Genomic DNA, 27,222 nt, shown 5'->3' on the forward strand with positions numbered 1-27,222 from the left:
AATAATTTGAAACCAGGTTTTTCATTAAAACTGAGGTTCCTGCATTTTATCGATGACCCTTACATTCGCTTTGTTGCCGAGAACCTTTTCGACAAGGTCCATGAATACTGATCTCTTCATTTCTGGGTCTCTCTTCAGCTCGAACAGCATTTCGCCATTATGGGTGCGTCTGGACTTCACCACGCTCTCCTCCAGTTTCTTGAGGCCAGGGTCCTCTCGCATTTTTTTTAAAGAGGTCTGTATATGAAAACCCTTGGCTTCGACGATGTGTGCCTTTGCTTCTCGCCCGCCGATGATTAGACTTAGACTTTTAGACTTGTCTTTTGTCCCCAGTCTTTTTTCATTGTTTTTCTTCTTTTTTCCACCTCTTTCTCTTTCTTCTCCCTCTATTTTTCTTCGTTCCTTAGTTTTTTCTTGCTTCTTTTCACTACCGTGTCCAGTCGTTTCTCTTGTTGTCGGTTTCGCTCTGGAGCTCCTTGCGTTTTTTAGCAACTCTTCTTTTGCTGGTGAATCCTATTTCGTTTTTCCTAGACGCTTTCGAGGAATCTTTGCCGTCATCTGTCAGGCTGGAGTACTCTGTAACGCTTCCGCGAGGGTTTTCTCGGTTATTTTCGTTCTTTCGACGAGTCCATCGTGCTCCTGTAGCATTGTACATTACGACCAGAGATAATATCTGGTGTACGATTGACTGCCGAAGATGGACCATGAGGAAAGGTGCTTCGCCTTGCTTCCACCACTTGGTGAATGCTACACATGTACCCATCATGCCTTCGCTCGGACACTTCATACGCAGGCTGACGAGACGGTGCTCCGCCTTGCTTCCGCCACTTGGTGAACTCTCTGCAGAAAGATTGTTCCGTCACGTCATGTACCATATCGCACAAGTGGAGAGCAACAACGTTGCACTCGAACTGAATGGTTAATTTTTTCACATAAGGCTTTCGACTCTCTTCACACTTTCACACGTAGGTGCAATGTGGCCATTCGTGATAAATGTGGGAACAACGGTTGGAATTCCACAACTTTCCCATCCCAGCACTTCTCATACGTAGCGTATGGTTTACTTAACGTGTGATACCACCTTCACACTCCAGTACCTCTGACACGAGGAGTATAACTTCTTTTTTATTGGGCTATGAAGCCATGCATGATTTTCTTGCATCCTTTCTGCTTTTCTGCGAGGATGTTGTGTTGTTTGCAGTGAGCAGAAATTAATGAAGATATGATGCTGTTTTGCATTTTGTGCAGACTTGATAGGCACGATCTTGGTCTGTATTTTGTACTGTGATGGGTTCAATGGCAGGAGGTAGGTCAAGCCACGGGTAAGAAATTTGTGTGGGTGGGTCACGCAGCATTGAACGAAACGAAACGATCACGCTAAGAGTCATCAGTTCAATTCTCACTCCCGACATACTTCCAAAAAATGGAAGTAACCAGCCAAAAGTGTTGAAGGTCACTATAATACAGACAAAAAAAATCTTCCGCTTTCTAATCACCCATTCGATGTCCTCGGACCGCCAGTGCAGCGCTCTCTTACCCGGGTCGGTTTTAGTTTGGGGAATTGTAGATTCCGCCGCTTCTATGAGAACAACTAAAGCAACAGAATTAACACAAGAGCTACTAAGTTTGCAAATTAAATTAAAATCAAATTTATTTCTATTTAAGAGCTTCCTGAATCCAATACATTTCTTACTAACTTGTTTTATGGAACTTTTCAATTGTCAATCTTTTGCTTCACAATCCAATATATAATAAAGCCTGTCCACGTTAAATTTCGGACATTTTTCTTTCAGTGTAGTTTATGAAATATTTTACTAATCAATGAAATATTTCACTTACATGACAGCTGAAACCCTCCTCTTTATTTCGATGTCCAACATGTTTACGATGTCTTCAGTTTGGTAAAATGGCGTCGAATAAAGTGGAAGTACGCAAACGCATTTTGCGCGAACGACAGCAAAATCCAACACTGTCGGTACGCGATCTCGCTAAAAAGCTAAAACTGCCGAAGAGTACAGTGATTAGTGTTTGCGAATCGTTTGACCAGCACTTAACTGTGGATCGGAAGGTTGGAAGCGGAAGCGAAAAGTATGCTCCCAACAGAAAGGTGCCCAATCGTGATCATAAGCAAAATTTGACTGCAAAAAAGCCGTGCTAAGGTGCTCTACACCCAGTTTTTGCAAAAAATGTTCATGCACCATAATACATGCACGATAAAACTTATGTTCTAGAAGACTTCAAACAGCTTCCGGGTCTCGCTTTTTATACTGCAATGCGAAGGAATGCCGTAGTCGGTTGTTTCCGGACCAAGAAGCAGTCTAAATTCCCCAAAAAGTACTTGGTTTTGCAGGCCATATGCAGTTGTGGCCGAAAATCCAATTCTTCCGTTTAATCTGGCACTATCAACAAAGATGTCTACGAGAAGGAATGTCTCCAGAAGCGGTTGCTACCATTCATAAGAAGCCACGACTCTCCAGCGTTGTTTTGGCAAGATTTGGCCTCTTGTCACTATGAAAAAACCATCCTGGAACGGTATAATGCAAATGAGGTCAAGTATGTGCCAAAAACAGCAAATCCACCGAACTGTCCAGTGGAAAAGTAGTGGGCTCTGATTAAGCGAAAACTATTCGAAACTAAGAAGAAGCGAATGGCATTAATGATTTCAAGAGGAGATGGAAAAGCGCCACCGCCAGCATATCTGAGGATACTATACGGAACCTAATGGCAGATGTTCCCAAGAAAGTTCGTGAATTTTACAGACAACGTAATTAACATCGAAGTAAGGAAGGAAGGAAGGTATTGAATTAGAGAGACTTTAAACTCTGAGAGTTCATTCGTCTCTAACCTATCGAAGTAAGCTTTCCTTGTTTTAGATATAAGTCTATTTTACTGAAATAAACAATCGGTTTTGTTGTATTACGTGTGTTCAGTTTCACACCGACCGAACTGAAGAGACAGCATCTTGCAGCACGCATGATTTGTACACGACACCACAAACCACGAGTACACCTCCCAAAGCGCAACTATGAGCCAGCCATCACTAAAACACGCTGTGCCCGAGTGCATAAAAGTGAACCTTAGTCGCGGCACGGCATTCAGTTTCGCGTGAGCCGTGGTGCAACAAACATAGGAGAACAGCAAAGTGGAAAAAAAATTATAGGAGGTTGTGTCCAAGATACAACCGCATTGTTGACGTAGAACTACGCTGTTATTCTATATAAGTCGCTTATTCATACCTTCGGATATTATTCTATAATGCTGTGAAATTTTAGAAACAACTGCTTAGTAGAATAATCTCTGAAATGGTTTTTTCATTGTAGAATTTGTTGACGATAATTAATTGATGATTCATTCTTGCCCTCGCAAAACAATACACTAGCTGATCGTAAGTCGCTGTTTCGTGAAGGCAGTTTTGCAACTGGCACGCGAACCCAAATAACTTATAACATTCCAGTAAGACATTCAAGATGCTTGGTATTCCCCAAATATTTTTTTAATGCACAATCTTATGATGACGGAAAACAAACAATGTTAACTGCTTGGAAAAAGACTGAATTATGCCACACAGCTTGTACTCTGCTATAACACCCATCGATGCGAATTCGCTGATGAGTTTGTCAAGAGCGACCGCTTTCACCACCAGCGGGGGGAGTTTGATTTTGGTTGCTGCCTGGGTAACGGCGTTTACATTTTCGACCGACGCGCCGAAATCGCCTACTTCGCTGTTGTGCGATGCGGTGTCACACTCGCGAAGGCTCGGTTCAGTGCGAGCGCTTTTCACTGCACCAACATCGCGTGCATCATTAGATGACGCTTGCCTCGAAATGTTATTGCCCCTGGCAATGCGTTCGTTTTTTGCAGGGCTCGAGCCTGCCTTCCTCTTCTTCTTGCTCGTCACACACTACGTGAAGCGTCCAATTTATGACGTGGAAAGAAAAACACGATACGAATAACGCGAAAAACGAACAGAAAAGCCAAACGATGATATTCAAGTTGGATTACCACTGGTGGGGTCCAATCTTAGATCGAAGCGCAGCGAAAGCAAAGTGAACTGGATTGCTCAACAGTCCGATGCCGAATGAAAGTTTGCCTCAGCGAGATCCACTGTTTATACTCTAGACAAGTATTCCTCTTCATTCTTCTACTTTTCCTTTGTTCATGGGGACTTTGAATCCTACGATTTCCCCTCCGTTGGTCGTCGATAAGTTGCTCGTTATTGACAGGTCTGTTCGGGAAAGCACACAAATGGACAGAACAAATGTATGGGAAAATGGAAACGCCTCAAGTTTTCATGAGTTTTAACCATTTACAAACCAGGGGATTCTAATGTATAGCATATTAAACAAATCTTACGGAATTTCCGATTCGTTTAGTATGTGAATCGCCAAAATCCGTTTGCGGCAAAAATAGTTATTAACGTTAACTTTATTTCATAAAAACGTGACCTGTTTTCTGATTTGGCACCCTTCGTGAAAGACGTAGTTCTACGTCAAAACAACCGCAGCAGCAGTAGCAGTCGCAGCAGCAATGAAACTACTCCGTTGGCAGTAGGAAGCGGCACTACCAGCAGAAGGAATGAGAAGAACATAACTAGCAGAAACAGTGTAGCAGCAATGAAATTAAACCATTAGCAGTAAGAAGCTGCATCGTCAAACAAGAAGAAAATCTTTTCGGTGCACGCAGTAAAAGTAACGCGCCCACAGCGGAGCGCATCCATTTTCTATCCAATCATCAAAGAGAGAAGATCGAAGTGAATTATAACTTAGAAATTTAAAGAGAAAAACAGTGTATATATGCATAAAGAAATTTAGTTTACAATTTGTGCACTAATAGTAACTTATCTGAAGCTCTAGCTCTGGTGTTTTTTTCATAAATTATTTCGTGCTATCAAATTCTCGTAACGTTTATTATATTATTCGAAACAAAGTTATTCGCAAACTAGAAAACTCCAAAATAAAATTATTATTCATCTAGTAATACATCTAGTTTTGACGTGGGACTACGTCTAACCGGAGTATATGGGGCGGTGAAATGAAAACCCAAACACAGAACATGCAGGAAAAAAAGAAAGATTCCGAATGCTTATAACTCGAACATTTCTTACTGGATGGGAAAGATGTTTGCATCAATTGATAGGGGATATTTCTACGCTTCCATCGCAATTAAAAAAAGGTTGTTTTTCATCAGATAAACAATTGAATAACTGTAAAATGTTAAGCGTTATCTAAACGCCCTAACTGCCTTGTTTTGATTGGCCCGATTCACGGATTCCCCAGCACAGCCATCAAAACCAAGTAGTCTTGGGGAAATCGGCATTGCAAATACATGAACGGGTATTTTTGTTCCGACTGAAATATGTTTCCCTAACACAGACTTCAAAACCAAGATGTCTGAGTCTGAGGAGGCTGAATTAGATGACGTTTGATTATTCTTCCGTACACATATTTTGCTTTAGGCATCATACCAAACGTGAAAGGACTGTCATTCAATTTTCTTGTAACGAAGAACATAATCTATCACACCTTACATGGTTTTTTTTATCCCATTTATTTATTAGGCTCATTAGCATTTTAGCTGTAACAGAGCCGGGTTTTAATCGTGTACATGTACATATGTTTATGTTTCTATAAACTGTAAATTACACAGTAGTTAGTAGTAGCCATTTAGGCGTTAAGTTTTCTGTTCTATTACATTATGGTAAATTACACAGTAGTAGCCATTTCGACGTAAGGGTATTCTTTCTGTTTTTCCATTGTTCTGCAGACCGGACAGCGGAGACAGTTGATATTGATCATTGTTGGGTTATTTATAGAACAGCAGCCCGATGTTTCTGGCAGAGCAGAGCAGTTGTATGGATGAATCGATCTCCATCGCTGATGATGTTTGCGTGGACGTATTTATTCTATAACAATACAAAGATGGTCAATTGAGGGTCCTGAGTTTGAACTCACGACCGATCGCTTAGTAAGCGAACGCGTAACCAAGTGGCTACGAAGACCCCCCATCTTACATGGTATTATACAATCTTTTTACTCACAAAGCAAATATATTGAATTCAATTGAATTCGGAAATTGTTTCATTCAATTAAAAAGGTAGACCCACGTCAACCTTGCGGTATTATCATAGATATAACCCACCCATTTTTTTTTACTTCGCAGGTTCAACAGAGGACGTTAAGCAGCAACCAATGTTTCTCAATACTGACTGTACGTGTAAGATAAACAAGAACAACCAGGGAATTGGAAAACTCAGCATCACGTCAAAGGATATGTTCAGATTTAAGCCCACGGTAACGTCCACTGCTTCCACCAATAATCTCACCCAATTTACCTGCTGCGATTGCTGTTGCTGCAACTGTGCTGAGTTACTTGCTGGTGGAGTTAATGCAATGAGTATTAGCAACACAAATGTTCGCCAAATAACCACTAAGCCCCTAAGTCCACAAACCACAAGCGAAGACTTTAAAATTTATTTAGCGAATATTCAGTTCTTACAAAATGCATCAAATTTGCTCTCAGAAGCATACTTGAAAAAATTGCAGCTTATATTCAAAAGGAGCTACGGCAGCTATACTAAAACATCGGATGATAATGTCTTACCTGGGGCGAATAATGATGTGAAATTAACGAGTATTTCCATAGTCACAACGGTTTCTGACGTTATCGCTGATTCTACACAGTCTACAAACAATGAAAATAGCAGTGATAACGATGAGCTGCTATCCGATGACGAGCAGAAGAAGATGATACTAAAAATTCATCAAGAGTTTTGGAACTTACCGACAAACTATCAAGAAAAACCTTTAGTTTTTGGATCACAATCGAAGAATCGATACAAAACGATTTTACCGAACGAACATTCAAGAGTAATTCTTAAGGCCGAGCCGGGTATTCCGACAGAACCATACATAAATGCCAATTTTATTAAGGTAAGCGTTATTGATGGAAGATTATCCGAGATATATAAGACTATTTCTATTTTCAGGGCCCCGATTACACTAACAACAGCTATATTGCTACTCAAGGTCCTATGGCTAACACCATATACGAATTTTGGCAAATGGTTAAACAAAACATAGTGAGAACAGCTTCGAACTCAAATTATAGTCACCATCATATCGAGCAGAAACTTGTCATGTTGACTAACTTTCTTGAGAATAATCGACAGAAATGTTCAGTGTATTTTCCGCAAAATGTTGATGAGTCTGTTGTTTTTGGAAGTTCCATAGACGCTGATACTAGTGTTGTACTGCAAAACAGCAAGAGTATAATAACAGATACGCAAAACCATGCATATGCTGTGCTATCAAAACCTGCTAATCCTGCTATCGATTTTAATTATTTTCTCATAACGAATATTGGTATATGTCGCAAAAACGGATACACGATGCGGAAACTGTTTGTTATTTATGCGTATCAGCAAAAAACAGAAATGCTAGAGATTCGCAGTGCTTATACAGTTTACCATTATTGGTTCCCAGATTGGCCAGATCATCGCTCACCGGAGGATATAGATGTGTTGCTCGATATGAGTATTGACATATTAGACAATGATTGTTGTAATGATTTCGAAAACACTGCAGGTGTAACCGAACGACTTTGCTCATTACCGATCATTCATTGTTCAGCAGGCATCGGTCGGACCGGTTGCTTACTAGCAATACTCAACGGTTTAAGTCAAATGCGGTCTTCTTTGAAGTCTAGGAAAGAGGTAACGGGTACCAACGGTGAAGGTTCTGAAAATGTAGAAATGGGAATGGAAGAAAAAACTGGAATATATCAACCCACGACTCATCATACGGACACTAAAATTTGTGTGGACATACTAGGTATCGTTTGTAATTTAAGACTACAACGGGGCGGTATGGTGCAGAATTCTGAACAATATGAATTAATACACAGAGCATTATGTTTATATATGCAACACCTAGGGATTTAATATAGTAATATAATTCACCGATAGATCACATATGTGTTACTCAATGGCTTGTTTATAATGCAGATTAACATACTACCAAAGAATATACGATTTCTAAGTGTAGGCAAGTAAAAAATAACATTCATAGTCAACTGCGTCATACTTACTAAACATAAACTATGATTAAAGCTGTCAAATTTCGGCAAGATAATATAATTCTCATAAGTAAACAATTTAAAATTTATGGAGCCAATAATATATTGTATGTTGAAATATAATCGAAATGTGTAATGTTAATTACGTTCATATTGAGAAAAATCTGTTCCTAAATCTTAGGCTGAAAATTCTAAATTATTAATTTGAATATGCATGATCCGTGATTTCCTGTCCTGAAACAGCGAAAGCGATCGGTTGTGTTTTGCTCTTACTGCAAACAGCCGGCAATCGTTTGTTCTGTCCGTTTCATTTGCGATTTGTGTGAAGCTATCAGTGCAACCGTCATAGTTTTTCGAATTGTTTGTTTTGCTTGTCATATCTTCAGTGAATTATGTTGTTTTACTTCGCATCCCTGATACACAACCCTTCCGAATTCGCCACCCGTGGCGTTACTTTCCTCCCCCCGAAGACAGCAACACATCGAACTCATCAAAGTACAGACCGATTACGTGCCTGTCGAGTCTGTACAAAATAATGAACAGCATCATTACCGCCAAAGTTTCTGCCCACTGCAAACATCACATCATAGCAGAAGAGCAGAAAGGATGCAGGAAAAATACGCATGGCTGGAAAGAGCAGGCCATCATCGACGCAGTCATAGTCGGCCAGGCGGTATATAACTAGCGGACCCTAAGTATGGCTTATATAGACTACAGGAAGGCATATGACTCCGTGCCTCATTCGTTTTTCATCCGGATATTGGAGTTCTACAAAATCGATCCCGCCGTCGTTAGGTTCCTGCAGCGTGCGATGAGGTAGTGGAGCACGTCTCTGCACCTCAGTGATGGGGAAAATGTGTTGCAGTCTAGAACGCTACAGATAAAGAGGGGGATTCGGTCTGGCACTGAACCTCCTCAGTAGGACGCTCAAGAAACGGTCATGGTTATAAGATAAGGTATGGGGATGGCGCCCACGAAGAAGTGAGCCATACCTTTTACATGGACGATCTCAAGATCTACGCTGATTCACGTCAGCGTCTAGGTGCAGCTATCTGAGTTGTCGAAGAAATAAACAGGGACATCAGCATGGAGTTCGGCCTCGACAAGTGCCGCTGTGTCCATCTGCTGAAAGGGCAACTTACCGAATCCGGAGGTTCCTTTTATTTCTTTAAACCATCTGACTCACACTTGGTCTTAATGATTTTCTTAAAACTAAACGATACTACTAAATCAAAATACAATGGTCGAACAAAATAAAACAATATATACAAATTCCATATACGTGTGTCGTGTGTAAAAGGTGTCCGAAGCGATATTAAAGTCAAATAGGTCGAACACATCATTGAAACGGACTGACATAACATGAACAGGATTGTGCAACGCAGTTCACACTGCGTCCTTCAAGATACAATAAGTTTCTGGCACGAAGAATAAGTTCAGGTGCATACATATTAATTTGCGCCAAAAGTGCAGGGCAGTCGACTTCTCCGGTTTGGCGACAATTATAGGGCCCTATTCCAGATAACGAGACGAGCAGACGGGCGCTCGTCTCGTTTGTTGTCATATTCCAGAAGCCGAGCTCGACTAAAAAACAGACGAGTAGCTCGTCTGGCTCGACGCCCGTTTGGCCACGCTCGTCGATGAATCAGTCGAATCTTCTAGTTTGTTTGATGTGTTTGTTCACCTTGTTGATTGAAAGCACCGGTATTCTTCTGCTCCGCCTTTATCTTCAAAAATTGTTCCACGACTAAACTAGTATTGCATAAGCAATGTATGTTTTCAACTGCAACCATCAAATTCAATTCAGTAATTGCAAGATTTTACAGATTTTCAAATGGGCCTCTTCCAAACAACACAACCAAATGAAAACATTGAACTCATATCCAAGGATGCTAGATGACTGTTTTGAATATATTAACACGGCACGAAAAAGGTCTTCACATATTGAACGAAAATGAGTAATTCAAAACAAGTACGTATATATAGATTTAAAATAGATTTAAAACTTTTCTTGATATATCGTTGATTAGGTGAACAAACATTGCCCTCAATAAATCCATAATAACAAAACGTCTGAGTGATAAAACCATATGCTCGAGGAAAAATATCAATGAAACCAAAAGATATATGAAACTTATTCCTTTTGACGTAGGACTACGTCTAACCGGAAGATATAGGGGGTGAAATGGAAATCTAGGCACTGAACAAGTAGGAAAAAATGCAAGATTTGGAACGCTTATAACTCGAGTATTTCTCAATAGATCGCAAAGGTTTTTGCATCAATTGATAGGAAATATATCTACGCATCTATCATAACGAATAACATTTCATTTTTCTTGAGATGAATAATTGAATAATTGTGAAATATCAAGCATTGTCAAAATGCACTATGTGCCTATTTTTGATTGGTCCATTTTGTGCTCCTCAAATCGTACCGACCAAAACGGGCAACCAGAGCAGCAGCGAAGTAGAATGAAACACGATTGGAAAGGAAAAAGAAAAAAAACTAACGAAACATTGGTCGCAGTCTCACACATGAGTAATTCTCGAGCCAGCCAGTCAGCTTAAAAATCCCCGCTCCGCTGCCGTAACGATCATTCTCATCCAAACCGTATACCACATCGGTTCGCATCACAACACATCAACCAACCCAAGCAGCCATGTCTGGACATGGTAAAGGAGGAAAAGTGAAGGGAAAGGCAAAATCCCGCTCGAACCTTGATCTGGAGTTCCCGCTCGTGTTGATCTGGAGTTCCCCGCAAGGGTAGCTAGGCAGAGCGCGTTAGTACCAGTGCACCAGTCCACCTAGCCGGCGTTATATAGTTTCGGCCGCCGAAATGATTGAGTTAGCTGGCAAAGCTGCTCGCGACGATAAGAAAACCCGCATTCGGAACAGAACACATTCGGTTCGGTGGACATCAAGACAACAGACAGTTGCAGCGAGTGGCGAGCGGCAAACGCAATCGCAAAACGGCATCAGGTAGCAGAAGAAAAAAGTTTGTTCTTTTTACAATCTGCTTTGGTGGCAAATCCAGAACAAGGCGGCATCGAGGGCGTTCGAAATGGTTTTTTTCAAAACCACGAGTACAAAGTTTTCTAAATTGGAACCATTCCATAAACCAAGGCGCTTTTCAGGGCCATTAAACATTCCAAAAAAAGAGTTTAGGAAATACAGTTCAATGCTTTCTAAAACAATATCCAAAATAATAATAAAACACAAATTGATTTTTTCATAATTTGTTTGCCAGGATCTGATGAATATGTGAATTTGGCAGTTGTTCTGAGCTTATTGATAGTTGGGGACTTTCCTGATTATTCAATTTTCACCAATTCTTAAATTTTTTCCAGATTTAAAGTAAAGTAAATTACAATTAGTTCGACATCTAGCTAATTGGACGGACATGTAATGCGACTTATTTAGTTGGACATTTTTGTAAACATAAAGATCCAAATTATGACCCCACATTGAAAGTCGACACAGTACCACTGTCATCGCAAATGTTCAATTTATTTATTTATTTAACTATTTATCAACAGGTTGACATTAAACCCTAATGATACTAACTACTTAACTAATTGTCTTAACCTAATAACGTTTGAGCTTGTCTAAGACGATTTTTTATTCTGTTCCTTGATATATGAAAATCGATGTTTTCAAAATGGCGATTGAATGTTCGAGCCATGCTAGCAACAGGCTCATGGTGAGAGTAATTAGTTCGTGCAGTTGGAAGGCGGAGAAATTCGTGGTTACGCAGATTTCTCCTTCTGACGTTGAAATTAATGCAATCCAGAACAGTCGATGTTGGCTTGGATGAGATCGTAAACGAAAACAACTCTAGCTGTGTTACGTCGCACGCATAACTGATCCAAACCCAGGAGCTTACAACGATCTTCATATCTTGGAAGGTTTTGAGGGTCATTCCAATGGAGACGACGCAGTGCATAACGGACAAATTTACGCTGCACAGACTCCACTCTTTGTATGTTATTGTGGTAATATGGAGCCCAGACGACCGAAGCGTACTCCAAAATCGAGCGAACCAGAGAGCAATATAAAACCTTAAGGCATTGTATGTCCGTAAAGTGTTTAGTAGTGCGGAAAATGAATCCAAGAGCCTTGGAAGCCTTTGAGACTGCGTATGCGATATGTTCGCTGAACGTGATCTTCGAATCTAAAATAATTCCCAGGTCTTTTATACATGTGACTCTGTTGAGTATCGATCCGAAAAGCTCATAATCGTACTGTATCGTTGTGTGTTTGCGAGAAAAAGAGATGACAGAGCATTTTGATGAGTTCAGCGACATACAATTTGCTTCATACCAGCTGGCAAAGATTTCTAACTGTCGCTGTAGAAAAGTCGCATCATCACGGTTATTTACACGCACGAAGAGTTTGAAGTCATCAGCATATGAAAGCTTCATACATTTGAGAACAGAATTGACATCGTTCAAATATAGTACGAAAATCAATGGTCCTAGATGACTTCCTTGTGGAACGCCTGATGTTACGTCGAAAGGGGAGGATATGAAGTCACCTATTTTGACGCTCATTGTTCGACCAGTCAAATATGATTCCAACCAATGCAGTAGTGGTCCATTGAACCCGATGCGATGCAGCTTAGCAATTGTAATTTGGTGATTGATCTTGTCAAAAGCAGCTGAGAAGTCCGTGTATATAGCGTCGACTTGGGATCTGGATTCTAGCATTTTTGAAATGAATGATGTGTAAAGCAACAAATTCGTGGACGTGGAACGTTTAGGTACGAATCCATGTTGCTCCTCCGCTATGTAATTTTTACATGCATGGTGCATGAAATCGAGTAAAATTGCCTCAAACAGCTTGGACATAGCACATAAGCAAGCAATTCCACGATAATTTTTCACATTTCTCTTGCAGCCTTTTTTATATACAGGGAATACAAATGATTGTTTCCAAGCTTTGGGAAAAATTCCGGATTGAATAGAGGTGTTGAATAAAGTTGATAATGGCAGAGAAAGACTAGCAGAGCAGCGTTTCAAGATTATGGATGGAATTCCATCAGGCCCACAGTTTGATGATGCTTTCAGTTTTGAGCAAACGTTGAGAACAGTCATTGCATCAATGATTGGATGAGGACCAGTTTCAGGTAAAACTGGCGTGTTTTCAACTGCCCTTTGGATGAGAATGTCGCTGATTGAATTATCAACAAAAACACGGCTAAATTGCCGACGGAATAAATCACTAATGCTAGGAATCGTAGAGGCTTCTTCCTGTTCATAAGTCATAACAGATGGCAACCCTGACTCGTTTCTCTGTAGATTTATGTGTTTCCAGAAGCATTTTGGATTAAGCTTCAGTTTACGTTGTACTCGACTTTGGTGTTCGCCGAAGAGCCTCTTATTCAAGATTCTATAGTTTTTACTTGCGGTAACATAGCGAGATTTCCACAAATCATTGCGGTATCTCGAGAACCTTCTTAATACAGCTTTCTTAATAGTCTTCAGGCGTCGTAGGCTGGAATTGGACCATGGTGGGTGGACAGGAACTTTCTTTCGTTTCTTCGGAACAAATTGGTCTATAGCATATAAAAGTACATGAGAAAGATTCGCAGCAGTTGCATCAACATCCTGTTGAATCAACAGTTCATCCCAGTTCAAAGCGTTGAGGAAATGGTTCATCGATGTGAAGTCGGCGTACTGATAAATATAATAAAATGATTCTGCAGTATTCGTGAAACTGGTTGTATTGGACTTGATGAACGACACGAGAAGTGGAGGATGATGCCGACACGTTTTTACAATGCTCTAGCAACAATTATTTTGGATAACAATTCATTACTTACGAAGCACAGATCAAGAAATCGGTTATTATCGTTGGAAATATCATTAATTTGACATAACCCTGCAGTAGAATACTCATCAAGCAATTTCGTAGCTGTCACGCTAATTGTGGAACGAGATAAATCAGGAAATAAATCAGCTTGTGTTCCTTTAGACCAAGCAATACCTGGCAGATTAAAATCTCCAAGTATGATAATGTTATCAGTCAGTTTCATGCGGGATGTAATCCAGGTGAGTGAAGTTATATGACGGTTGATAATTTCAGGATCGTTGATCAGATTCGGTGGGAAGTAAACGACACAGATGAAAGTAGTTTGATTTGCGGATGATACTTCAACCCATATCTGCTCTAAATTTGAATAATTTGGAGGTTGTAATTCACGAGATTTTAAATCCGAACGAATGGCAAGAAGCACACCACCACCTGTGCGTTTGTTGCTATTCGTTAACGACCTGTCACGTCGGTATACATCATAGGTTGGTCCAAAAATTTGCTGCGATATAGTGTTTTCGTTGAGCCAGGTTTCAGTGAAAGCATAAGCATCATAAGATGTGTCTGAGCATGCAAGATGATACTCGATGATTCGTGTGTTCATCCCACCAACATTTTGGTAATACACTAGTAGTGGCTTATTTACACGAACGAGGTTCACACTCGTCTCGGCGAAGCTCTTTGATAGAGGCTGCTTATTTGTAATGACTCTTGTATGACAGGAGGTTGCATTTGAATTGGAGTGTTGTTCGGATATCTTTGAGATTCGTAGGGTTTTTGTTGCAATTGGGGAGTGGTGAAGTTGCGGCGAGTTCGCACTGGTGGTCGTTCTAAAAAAGGAGATATCGAAACACCGTTCGGCCAGAAGTTTTTTGAATTAACCGGGCCTTCCAATGACTCATGTACATTCAATTTGAATGATACAAAAGATATTGGTCTATTATCCTGGTTCTGGCGCATTAATTTATGGCACTTAATGAGGGAGGAATCGCAATTGCATTTTCCAGAAATGTATCGTACGATGTTCTCGGATTCTTCGTTAGGCAGGAAACGTGTTACGTAAAACCATTTAGCTGGTTTTGCTGGAGGAGCGATGCACAGCATTGGAATGGATGGCGAAAAAGCGTTGTGAACGAAGTAAGTCCTATCTTTTTGTGAGTTTACTGTACTAACTATCGGCATCGCAGTACTTGCCGATTCTGTTACAGTATGACGATCCATCGATGTTGCGATTGATGATGGAATAGCTGAGCAAGCAGTCGTTGACTGAGTCCGTGGAAATGTTGTTTCTGCGCTTATAATGTCAGGATGATGGTCGAGTACAGGTCCTCTATTGAAATTTCTTTGCCGTGAAGGTGTGAGGCGAGCTGCTGATGTTGTTGATGTATGCAGTTGTGAATCACTAATCAGTGGTGTAGTAACATAACCGGCTTCGGCCGGACATATACTTGTATGAACATTACCTGTGAGAAAAGATGATGTAACTGGCACAGGTGGATAGCTTCTGAGATTGCTAGTGGTGTAGCGAACTGTAGAACCGCTAGCTGAAGGTGTAGGTGGCGATGTTCTTTGTAATTGAGGCGATGCAATTTCAGGATTCATAGCATTATTTTGACTCGTCTGATTGTTATCAGCAGCGTAAGATGTTGAAGGATGACACAGTGAGTCTGAATTGCCAGACCGAGTAATCGGAACAAGTTGAGTCAGGTTGATTAAATCGGATGTATCCACAGACGCATCGACTCTTGTTTTTTTCTCGATTCTACCAGATGTCACGCGTGAAGAGGAGAAACTGCTAGTACGGTTCCTTTTTTTATTGTTGTTCGTCTGGACAAGATTATTTGTATCGTCGACGAAGGAGTTGAAAACTTTGCTAAACTCAAGTTGCATATCGTATATTTCTTCTTCAAATGTGCGTGCATCATTCGGAGCACCAATTCTGGGAGCGTGGTTGCAGCAACTTGAACGAGGAATGTTTTGCCCATAAGCGCGGCACAACGAGCGAGTCACATCGATCTGGGCGTTGATAAGTCGAACGATAGAAGAAAGGCGTTCGGAAATAAGTTCAAATGCTGAGGCTAGGACAATTACAGGTTAATATCGCCTCCAATGCGACACTGAGTGGTACTTCGGCACGTCGCATTGAATGTAATTTACTGTACAACATGTCACAAAGCTGGATGGGAAGAAATTTTCCAACTGTGAAAGCTGTGGCGAGTGGCAACAAATCGCTAAACAGGAAGGTTTAGCCGAACAAGATGGGGATATCGAGTGATAACAAAACAATAAACTCTTTAGATTGAAGATAATTTTGTGATCTTGAAAAGAACCCTTTTTAGCATGTGCATGTGAATGTGAATCTAACGAGCGAACAAATCGTAATGAATGTATTTTTTGCCATCGCTCCCTTTTAACGCTCATTCGTTCGTCTCGTTGGACCCGCCCCTCTGGCTGAGTCTGCCGATTTGTCTCTATCCTGTGAGTGTGTACCGCTAGAGTATAAAACACGCGGACTCCAAAAAAATATCTTATTTTCTTTCAAATCGTAAACCCGTGTGGTTGTACGGCATCCGCATCGTGGACGTAACAAAGGAGGACAAGTTGAGGGAAACGCAAAGTCCCACTCGAACCGTGCAGGTGTGCAGTTCCTCGTAGGTGTATCCGCCAATTTCTCAGCAAGGGTAAATCGGCCGAGCGCGTTAGTACCAGTGCACCAGTCCACCTAACCGGCGTTATATAGTTTCGGCCGCCGAAGTGATCGAGTTGGCTGGTAAAGCTGCTCGCGACGATAAGAAAACCCGCATTCAGAACAGAACACATCCAGACAACAGGCAGTTGCAGCGAGTGGCGAGCGGCAAACGCAATCGCAAAACGGCAGCAGTTAGCAGAAGAAAAAAGTTTGTTCTTTATACAATCTGCTTTGGTGGCAAATCCAGAACAAGGCGGCATCGAGGGCGTTCGAAATTGTTTTTTTTTTCAAAACTACGAGTACTAAGTTTTCTAAATTGGAACCATTCCATAAAACAAGGCGCTTTTCGGGGCCATTAAACCTTCCAAAAAAGAGTTTAGGAAATACAGTTCAATGCTTTCTAAAACAATATTCAAAATAATAAAACACAAATTGATTTTTTCATAATTTGTTTGCCAGGATATGTTGAGTATGTGAATTTGGCAGTTGTTCTGAGCTTATTGATTTTCTCCCAATTCTTAAATTGCTTCTAGATTGAAAGTACAGTAATTTACACCTATCTCGACATTTAGCTAATTGGACGGACCTGTAATGCGACATATTTAGTTGGACATTTTTGTAAACATAGAGTTCGGGGTCCAATACACTATAAGTGACATAATATGACATATGATATAACTGATTTTTTTTGTTTATGCTTGTTCTTGAACTTATTGGTGGTTGGGTTCTTTTAAATTGATCATTCATTTTTCACAAACCCATGTATGGTTTCCGAATTAAAAGTGGCTCCAAATTACAATACATTGTATGCAGGATGGCATTAACGAATTTTCTCGGTAGGAAGAACTGCTTTCTTTGGTTGATAACTGATGTTGAAAATTGACTGACGTTACATATGCATTGCATAGAGAAATAACTAAGGAGCAACACGATGAGCTATGTATTTCCTGCTGCTCTGTTCTTATTTTAAAGGGCTTTAATCCGAAGGTCATCCGTCCCTGTATTTACTGTTGGTTTTTCAGAACGCTTATAGCTCGTTTATTTCTCGACAGATCGTAGAGTTCGTCTCCAAAACCTCAGTTCTTTTGACGTAGGACTACGTCTTTCATTTCTATACCGGGGTGTAAAATCAAAGTTTCGAAAACGAAAGCGTTACGCCGGAGACCGAGATTTTGAGCGTTAATAGCTCCTAAACAACTGAACGAAATGGTATGATAAACACTTCATTCGAAAGATAAAATGTCTACGCGTTATATACTTGTTACTTTTTGATCCAAAAACTTGTTTCAATAGTCTTAAAATTGCTTTCAAAACAGGCTATTGAAATCACCAATCGGTATATAAGCGAGCGGCGCTCGGAAATCCACTCAGTTACGTAGAGGCGAATGAACTGAAAAGTTTAAACCCTCTTAAAGCCAAAAAGAAGAAGAAGAAGAAATCCACTCAGTTCTAATTGAACAGCGATTGGAGCATGTTGTCGCTGTTGCGGTGAAGCTCTTTATTTATCATGAAAGCGCGGATGAACGGTGTCACCAAGAGCCTGTTTGTGCACCCTAGGCCAGAAGGGAATCTATCAGGAGGAGAAGGATGCCACAAACGGTTCCCTGGGAAGACATCGCTACACACACATACACGCGCGGCTATTAACAGGTGGTTATCGAGTTGGCATTAACCACTGGTGGGCTTCCAGTATCGAGGAAAATGTGGAAATATCTAATCGTTACTGAAAATAATCTGCCAGTTCCTTTGGGAATTTTCAAAATATATTCATGTGAAAGAGTTTAATTGAATGTTTTCTATCCATGTAACACTGTGACCAAATACATTTGGTTTTGTGGTTTTTCAATCAATCGCAATTAACAGGATAGCTTCAGAAGATTATTCTTCCCCATCAGTAGGATATTTCCGTATCCAATATTGTATGCGCCCGCAATCGATTATTGCTCAGTCGCCGAAAGTTCCGAGCTCAGAGAGTTCATTCCCCTCTAGTTTGCCTTCCAAATTGCCATCGTAAACCACACCTTCTCTCGATTCAATCACACACAAAAAGCATACTTAAGCGATATTCTGGTGGTGAGACACATTCATTTTTCGTGAGGACATCGACAAGACAACATCATTGCCTAACGTGCTGGAGGAGGTGGACGACGAAGGATCGACACATACACGCGTAGAACTCTTTCCGTTAGGATGCCATTCAGCATCGAGAAAGTTCCGGAAAGATCTAATCATTGCTGGAAAATAATCTGCCAGTTCCTTTGGGAATTTTCAAAATATATTCATGTGAAAGAGTTTAATTGAATGTTTTCTATCCATGTAACACTGTGACCAAATATGTTTCAATCAAGTGCTATTAACAGGTGGTTATCGAGTTGGTATTAACCACTGGTGGGCTTCCAGTATCGAGGAAAATGTGGAAATAACTAATCGTTACTGAAAATAATCTGCCAGTTCCTCTGGGAATTTTCAAAATATATTCATGTGAAAGAGTTTAATTGAATGTTTTCTATCCATGTTACACTGTGACCAAATATGTTTCAATCAAGTGCTATTAACAGGTGGTTATCGAGTTGGCATTAACCACTGGTGGGCTTCCAGTATCGAGGAAAATGTGGAAATATCTAATCGTTACTGAAAATAATCTGCCAGTTCCTTTGGGAATTTTCAAAATATATTCATGTGAAAGAGTTTAATTGAATGTTTTCTATCCATGTAACACTGTGACCAAATACATTTGGTTTTGTGGTTTTTCAATCAATCGCAATTAACAGGATAGCTTCAGAAGATTATTCTTCCCCATCAGTAGGATATATCCGTATCCAATATTGTATGCGCCCGCAATCGATTATTGCTCAGTCGCCGAAAGTTCCGAGCTCAGAGAGTTCATTCCCCTCTAGTTTGCCTTCCAAATTGCCATCGTAAACCACACCTTCTCTCGATTCAATCACACACAAAAAGCATACTTAAGCGATATTCTGGTGGTGAGACACATTCATTTTTCGTGAGGACATCGACAAGACAACATCGTTGCCTAACGTGCTGGAGGAGGTGGACGGCGAAGGATCGACACATACACGCGCAGAACTCTTTCCGTTAGGATGCCATTCAGCATCGAGAAAGTTCCGGAAAGATCTAATCATTGCTGGAAAACAATCTGCCAATTCCTTTGGGAATTTTCAAAATATATTCATGTGAAAGAGTTTAATTGAATGTTTTCTATCCAGGTTACACTGTGACCAAATATGTTTCAACCAAGTGCTATTAACAGGTGGTTATCGAGTTGGCATTAACCACTGGTGGGCTTCCAGTATCGAGGAAAATGTGGAAATATCTAATCGTTACTGAAAATAATCTGCCAGTTCCTCTGGGAATTTTCAAAATATATTCATGTGAAAGAGTTTAATTGAATGTTTTCTATCCATGTTACACTGTGACCAAATATGTTTCAATCAAGTGCTATTAACAGGTGGTTATCGAGTTGGCATTAACCACTGGTGGGCTTCCAGTATCGAGGAAAATGTGGAAATATCTAATCGTTACTGAAAATAATCTGCCAGTTCCTCTAGGAAGTTTCAAAATATATTCATGTGAAAGAGTTTAATTGAATGTTTTCTATCCATGTAACACTGTGACCAAATATGTTTCAATCAAGTGCTATTAACAGGTGGTTATCGAGTTGGCATTAACCACTGGTGGGCTTCCAGTATCGAGGAAAATGTGGAAATAACTAATCGTTACTGAAAATAATCTGCCAGTTCCTCTGGGAATTTTCAAAATATATTCATGTGAAAGAGTTTCATTGAATGTTTTCTATCCATGTAACACTGTGACCAAATATGTTTCAATCAAGTGCTATTAACAGGTGGTTATCGAGTTAGCATTAACCACTGGTGGGCTTCCAGTATCGAGGAAAATGTGGAAATATCTAATCGTTACTGAAAATAATCTGCCAGTTCCTTTGGGAATTTTCAAAATATATTCATGTGAACGAGTTTAATTGAATGTTTTCTATCCATGTAACACTGTGACCAAATACATTTGGTTTTGTGGTTTTTCAATCAATCGCAATAAACAGGATAACTTCAGAAGATTATTCTTCTCCATCAGTAGGATATTTCCGTATCCAATATTGTATGCGCCCGCAATCGATTATTGCTCAGTCGCCGAAAGTTCCGAGCTCAGAGAGTTCATTCCCCTCTAGTTTGCCTTCCAAATTGCCATTGTAAACCACACCTTCTCTCGATTCAATCACACACAAAAAGCATACTTAAGCGATATTCTGGTGGTGAGACACATTCATTTTTCGTGAGGACATCGACAAGACAACATCGTTGCCTAACGTGCTGGAGGAGGTGGACGGCGAAGGATCGACACATACACGCGCAGAACTCTTTCCGTTAGGATGCCATTCAGCATCGAGAAAGTTCCGGAAAGATCTAATCATTGCTGGAAAATAATCTGCCAGTTCCTTTGGGAATTTTCAAAATATATTCATGTGAAAGAGTTTAATTGAATGTTTTCTATCCATGTAACACTGTGACCAAATATGTTTCAATCAAGTGCTATTAACAGGTGGTTATCGAGTTGGTATTAACCACTGGTGGGCTTCCAGTATCGAGGAAAATGTGGAAATAACTAATCGTTACTGAAAATAATCTGCCAGTTCCTCTGGGAATTTTCAAAATATATTCATGTGAAAGAGTTTAATTGAATGTTTTCTATCCATGTTACACTGTGACCAAATATGTTTCAATCAAGTGCTATTAACAGGTGGTTATCGAGTTAGCATTAACCACTGGTGGGCTTCCAGTATCGAGGAAAATGTGGAAATATCTAATCGTTACTGAAAATAATCTGCCAGTTCCTTTGGGAATTTTCAAAATATATTCATGTGAAAGAGTTTAATTGAATGTTTTCTATCCATGTAACACTGTGACCAAATACATTTGGTTTTGTGGTTTTTCAATCAATCGCAATCAACAGGATAGCTTCTGAAGATTATTCTTCCCCATCAGTAGGATATTTCCGTATCCAATATTGGATGCATAAAACCTTGTGCCTCCAACGTAACGCTCTCGTTTTCGAAGTTCTCCAAATATTCATTCATTCAGAATGAATTCAGATTCAACTTCATACAAATGATCTCTAAATCAACGATAGTCCTACGTCACCCTTGCGGTTATACCATAGATATAACCCACTTCCTGTTTTTGTTTTGCTGTTTGTTGTTTTTCTCAAAACAAAAACATGTCTTCTCATCTGACATCACTGATCATACCGAGAAAAACTGACTGAAGTCTCTCCAGTCTACCAAATAAAACATTTCAATGAAACTCACGTACTAGAATGGGATATTTTGCTCGTCTCGACAGTGACTGAAGCCGAGACGAGACGAGACGAATTGCTCGTCTCGTTTTCTGGAATAGGGCCCATAGCCTGAGCGTTGGTCCCCTTTCAGCGTCTCCAGTCCCAAGAGTTGGCAACGTGGAAGTTTGATTGTCTTGTCTTGTTTATTTGTTAACTCTTAATAAACGTTACATTTTCCGTAGAGACCCCCCTATATAGAAACCAAAGACGTAGTCCTACATCAAAATCATCGCGACCTCCTCCCTTTGTGATTCTCCTGTCAGCTAGCTTAGTGGCCCAGTAGCGAGGAATAGACAGTAATTTTCCATCCGTGGAACAGTGAACTACAAATAGAGTATTTTTCCAAACGCGAAGCAACAAACAACGAAAGAGAATAATTTAGCAACCAGAGTGAAGTAGAAAGTGAACCAGTATGAACGTGTTTTTTCATCACCTGGGTAGAGGACGCAAACGGATCCTATCATCTGATGATGAACGGGAAATTGTGCGAACATTGCGAAAGAACCCTGAAACAGACATCAATAAATTGACTACCGAAGTAGCCGTCATCATTGGAAGACCTGTCAGCACAGACACTGTCCGTAGAGCAGCTTACAGGAACAGCCTGAGAGGTCGTGTTGGCCGTGAAAAGTATTTCATCTCAAAGGTGAATATGAAAAACGACTACAGTTTGCTAAGGGGCCGCCCGCATACCACGTGGACAGAAAAAGCACGATTTTACACTCCCCCCTCCCCCTCCGTGGACAAGCGTGGACATTTTCATACCCCCCCCCCGCTCTTGACCACGTGAACATTTTTGCTTATTTGATTAGTATAATCGAAGAAATAACTGGATTGCGCTTACATTAAATTTTAATTACATTTAAGTTTTTTTTCAAATTTGACTGGCTGTACCCTGCCACGCTTTGGCTATCTAGTATTCCAATGTGGAAACGCGCAATATACACTTGAACAATCTTCACCCGAATCTAAATCACACAATTCCAAAGATTGATCTTGAGCAACGCCAATCGAATAAAATTAAATGGATTCGAAATCATTATCGGATACAATTTTAGTTCACAATTTTTTAAACACTTGCAAAAAAATGTGTGCTACCACATAGAATACGTATTCAATACTAGAAAGTTTATATAGGCTCACAGCCAGTGTTGCTAATGGTCACCATCGTATGACTGTTCATGGGGACGTATGTGCTGTGTCATTAATGAATATCAAAAAAGGAACAGTCAAACAACCGTCGAACTAAAAATGTCATATGACATTTCGGCTTTTTTTCGTCCAATACATTAGATATCCATCGCCCCGTAATTAAACAACAGTGTTCACTGGGAACGCTCACCGCTGAAAACGTTCATTCAACACATTCGCACTTGATAGGGGAGAGTTCGACGGTTGCTTTGATATAGCAATCCGTCTGAATACCATCCATCGTGTATGGATGTGTGAGTGAGCAGGTGGATGTATATGTGCAGCTACGCTTGAATGCAGAATAAAGGGAGAAAAAGAATGCACACCACTGCAGTTTTAATGTCAAATGACATTAAAACTACAGTCATATTAGCCGGAATTGAGGGATGGTTATGAGCACGAATGGTAGAATGAAAACAGCATATTTTCATCGCTCTTCTGTGTACGGTCGACAGAAAGAGAAAACATATAAACGTTCAATTGATAGTCGTGTTTGCGGCTGTGCGTTTATTTCTGATGTGACTGTTAGAACCGAGCAATGCGTTCTTGGTTACATTCGCAATACATATTGAGCCGTAACTCTTGAGCAAGGGCAGTATGTGATGGTTGAGAGAAATGTCGACCGTTTACAACACTGCTCACAGCTTTACTTCAGAAGTGTGCTTATTTCATCTGAAAATCTTAATGCTTCCTGAGGGGTTGGTAGTAGCAACAACAATCCTTCTTCTTCTTCTTCTTCTTCTTCTTCTATCTATTTTGAACTGTCACTGACAGTTTCATATGTTTGAGGGCCAGTTACTGTGACTATATGCCCTGTAATCGCTTATTACATTACGTTTATTACAGGTTAAGCTGAGTTGCTCGGACAAATTGTGCAATTTCTTCGTAAATCTTTAAATCCTTTGTTTTGAATATATCCTCCAAAGTTCAGTAATTACCATCAAAAGAAAAACTACTTCGAATATTATTGAATCTGGGACAGAACAAAATTGAGTGTTCTGCTGTTTCGGCCTCTTCACAGATATCGCAATCTGGGTCGTTCTCGATCTTCATTTTGCTTAGCCAGTACTTCGAATAGCTATGACCCGTCATTAAACGGTTTAAAAGTCTTATATCCGGGCCTTTCATGTCTGCATCCATGAACCATGGTTTTTCTAAAAATTTGGGTTGAACGGCGAAGAAAGTTCTTCCTTTCGTTTTATAGTATTCTTCATACCACTTTTCAGTTGCCTCCTGTTTACATTTTTTGAAATATTGTAAAGCATTATTCGCGAGTATAGAGTTTTCCAGTGTTGTTACAAGTTGTTTTACGCCTTGCTTGGCCAATTGATCCGCTAAATCATTTCCGACGATGGCTACATGACTGGGTATCCATTGCAGACTTATATTCCATTTCGCTGCCGCTTCGATGATGTACACCAACAGCATTTCACCTCTCCCAGCTTCCAGTGAATTATTCACAATCCGGCAACTCGAGTTCTTCGATTGATTGTACTGCCACTTCAATAGCTATAAGTTCCGCGCTAGTAATACTGGTCTCTTTTTTAGATGACGGGATATCCTTTGATTCGAAAACTCCATAAATACACCGATACCACATTTGTTATCTTCCTTCGAGGCGTCAGTGAATATTCTCCTCCGGTTTTTAAACTTTCCATGCATTGCGAATAGTACAAGCTGCTTCAAGCGAATCGGATTATTGTTCTTCTTGGAGTTGTCCATCCCCTCCAAAGAAGAATTGATGACTAGTTCTGGTGTGACGGATAGTTTGATCACATGAGATATTGCATCGAAAATGTCCTTGTGTTCTAGATACATCTGCTCGACGAAGCTAAAATCGGTCTCCGTAAATTCAGAAGTAGTCGTCGACAAAGATATCAATTGGTTACCCAGTGCGTTACGTTTGAATACGTTTCTGACTATTTCTTTAGCAGCAATATATTCCATTCGGATTCGAATCGGCTCCTGACCGCTTAGACCAACCAAAGCATTGATTGTGTTGTTTTCGTTGTTCCAGTGGCTTTACGTAGACTTAGGTTATTGGGTACCTCGGTGATTCTTCTAGTTGTTCGTCTCGCGTTATTGTGAATACAACTCCCATATTCGATAATGCTTATGCAGCTTCAGCATGCTTTTCGGGTGAGCACCATTTTTTATTCCTGATAAAACCTTCATCATGTTGATTCTATCCCTTTGCTTTTTCTGCCACATATCTCAGATGTGTTCCAAAACTAAGCGATCTGTCTATGGTGACCCCTAAGTATTTTGTGCTACGTACGGTTTCGATTGTTTGATTATCTACTCGGAGAGTGAGAACGTTGTTGCTCTTTTGAAACAATACTACTTTAGTCTTTGCAGGGTTGATTTTGAATTTCAGATCCGCTGTTATTCTTCCAAACTCATTCAAAAAACGTTGACCGTTCGTATTAATTTCTTCTATGTTCTTCGCGGTTACTAAGATTCTGAAATCATCACCGTACTGAACCAGTGTAACACCTTCTACCTTGACCTCGAGTTAACACCGAGATGACTTCATTATCGCGCAGCGTCAGCATAGCCACCCATAAACATCATCCCAGACAAAGTGCAGAAGATCATAAATTAGCCACCCAGCGGACAGGCGGGCGATCGAGACATAAACATTGACCAGACGGATTATCGAGAACGGAACTTTCCCAGGAAATCGATAGCATGATTTCATCATGCTATTTCACAACGACGCATCACCAAATAAATATAAATAGAGCAGGGCCATGATTGTAGAGTCAGTCGTAATTTAAGTTTAGTTTAAGTAAAAAGTAGAGCATAGCTCTAAAGTAAAAATATTTTTTTTTCTTTTATCTTAGAGAAAGAAAATTAACTGGCGCCCGAATAGGGACCCAGAGTGTGCAGTGATAGTCATAGTGTGGAATCAAGTGTTATGAGTATTACAACGTTAAAGTGAAGTAGTCCATATCACAAGCACCGGAATAGTACAACTGTTAAAGGATTTGTACATCCGGACTATCATCAACCGCTTAACCCAATCGCAACAAGGCAGCCGTACGTAACGTTCCTGAGTAGCTGGTTTATCCTGAGGAAAGGGATCCAACGCGACGTACTGAGAAGGTGAGCAACACACTCCAGGTTCCTGCTCAGCAGATTCCATTCGCACCCGGCGAAGCTGAGATAAAAGGTAGTAATAGGACATCGGTAAGGACCATCTGAACACGCGTACCGGAGCTTGCTGAGATCACCACTGATAAAGGATTGGTGGCCAGAAGTACGTTGTCCCGCAGTCTCAAGGAGTACCCTCGAGATGTTCAGGCTAATCATGTAAGTAAAATTTTTTTTTTATAAAAATACCGCATAAAGCGAAGTGAAATATAAAAATACCGTATAAAGCGAAGTGAAATATAAAAATACCGCATAAAGCAAAGTGAAATATAAAAATACCGCAAAAAGCGAAGAAAAATAATAATTATCAAAATAAAATTATACCACACAACATCACAAAAATTAAAATAAAAAATATAAGAAAATTAAATAAGAATACGAAAATACGAAACAAATAGAATTAGATAACGACCCTCTTTAAATAAAGAGGAAGTATTATTTTAAACAAAAAAAACGACCTTCTTTCAATAAAGAAGAAGAATTATTTTAAGGAACGACCTTCTTTTACTAAAGAATAAGAATTATTATTAGGAAGCGACTTTTTTTAAAAAAGAAGAATATTTAAAAACTTACTAATATTTAAGGAAAATTTTTAACTTTCAAAATTGATCCTGACAGCATTGCCGACTTATTGCAAAATTTCCATCTTGATATGGCTCAACAACAAATTCAAGATCTGATCAATCGAGTAAATACACTCGAAAATGCAAGACCAGGAATCGCATTTCAAGAGTTGGATTACAGTGATCCACCACTTTTTCTCCAAAACGCAGAACACCCGTTAACACAGAGTCTATCGAGAAGCTATCTGATTTGGTGAAAGATTTACCGATATTTAACGGCGAACCAAATGAGGTCAGCATCTGGATAAATAACGCTGAAGGTTTAATCAATCTTTACAAGCCTCATCATCAAAGTACAACTGATGAAAAAA

The 27,222-nt window shown here is 40.0% G+C and overlaps 1 protein-coding gene across 3 annotated transcripts in view; it reads left to right on the forward strand.

Moving 5' to 3' along the window:
• Positions 1-8,196, forward strand: part of LOC129765478 (uncharacterized) — a 60,093-nt gene extending 51,897 nt beyond the window's left edge. For all 3 annotated transcript variants that reach the window (XM_055765840.1, XM_055765839.1, XM_055765842.1), the window contains 2 exons: positions 6,160-6,929; positions 6,986-8,196. In XM_055765840.1, the coding sequence (XP_055621815.1) occupies positions 6,160-6,929; positions 6,986-7,939 (1,724 nt within the window). In that variant the 3' untranslated portion in view covers positions 7,940-8,196. The remainder of the gene's footprint in view (positions 1-6,159; positions 6,930-6,985) is intronic.
• Positions 8,197-27,222: the final 19,026 nt, after the last annotated feature.

The sequence above is a fragment of the Toxorhynchites rutilus genome, chromosome 2, assembly GCF_029784135.1.
Source record: "Toxorhynchites rutilus septentrionalis strain SRP chromosome 2, ASM2978413v1, whole genome shotgun sequence".
Classification (NCBI taxonomy): Eukaryota; Metazoa; Arthropoda; class Insecta; order Diptera; family Culicidae; genus Toxorhynchites; species Toxorhynchites rutilus.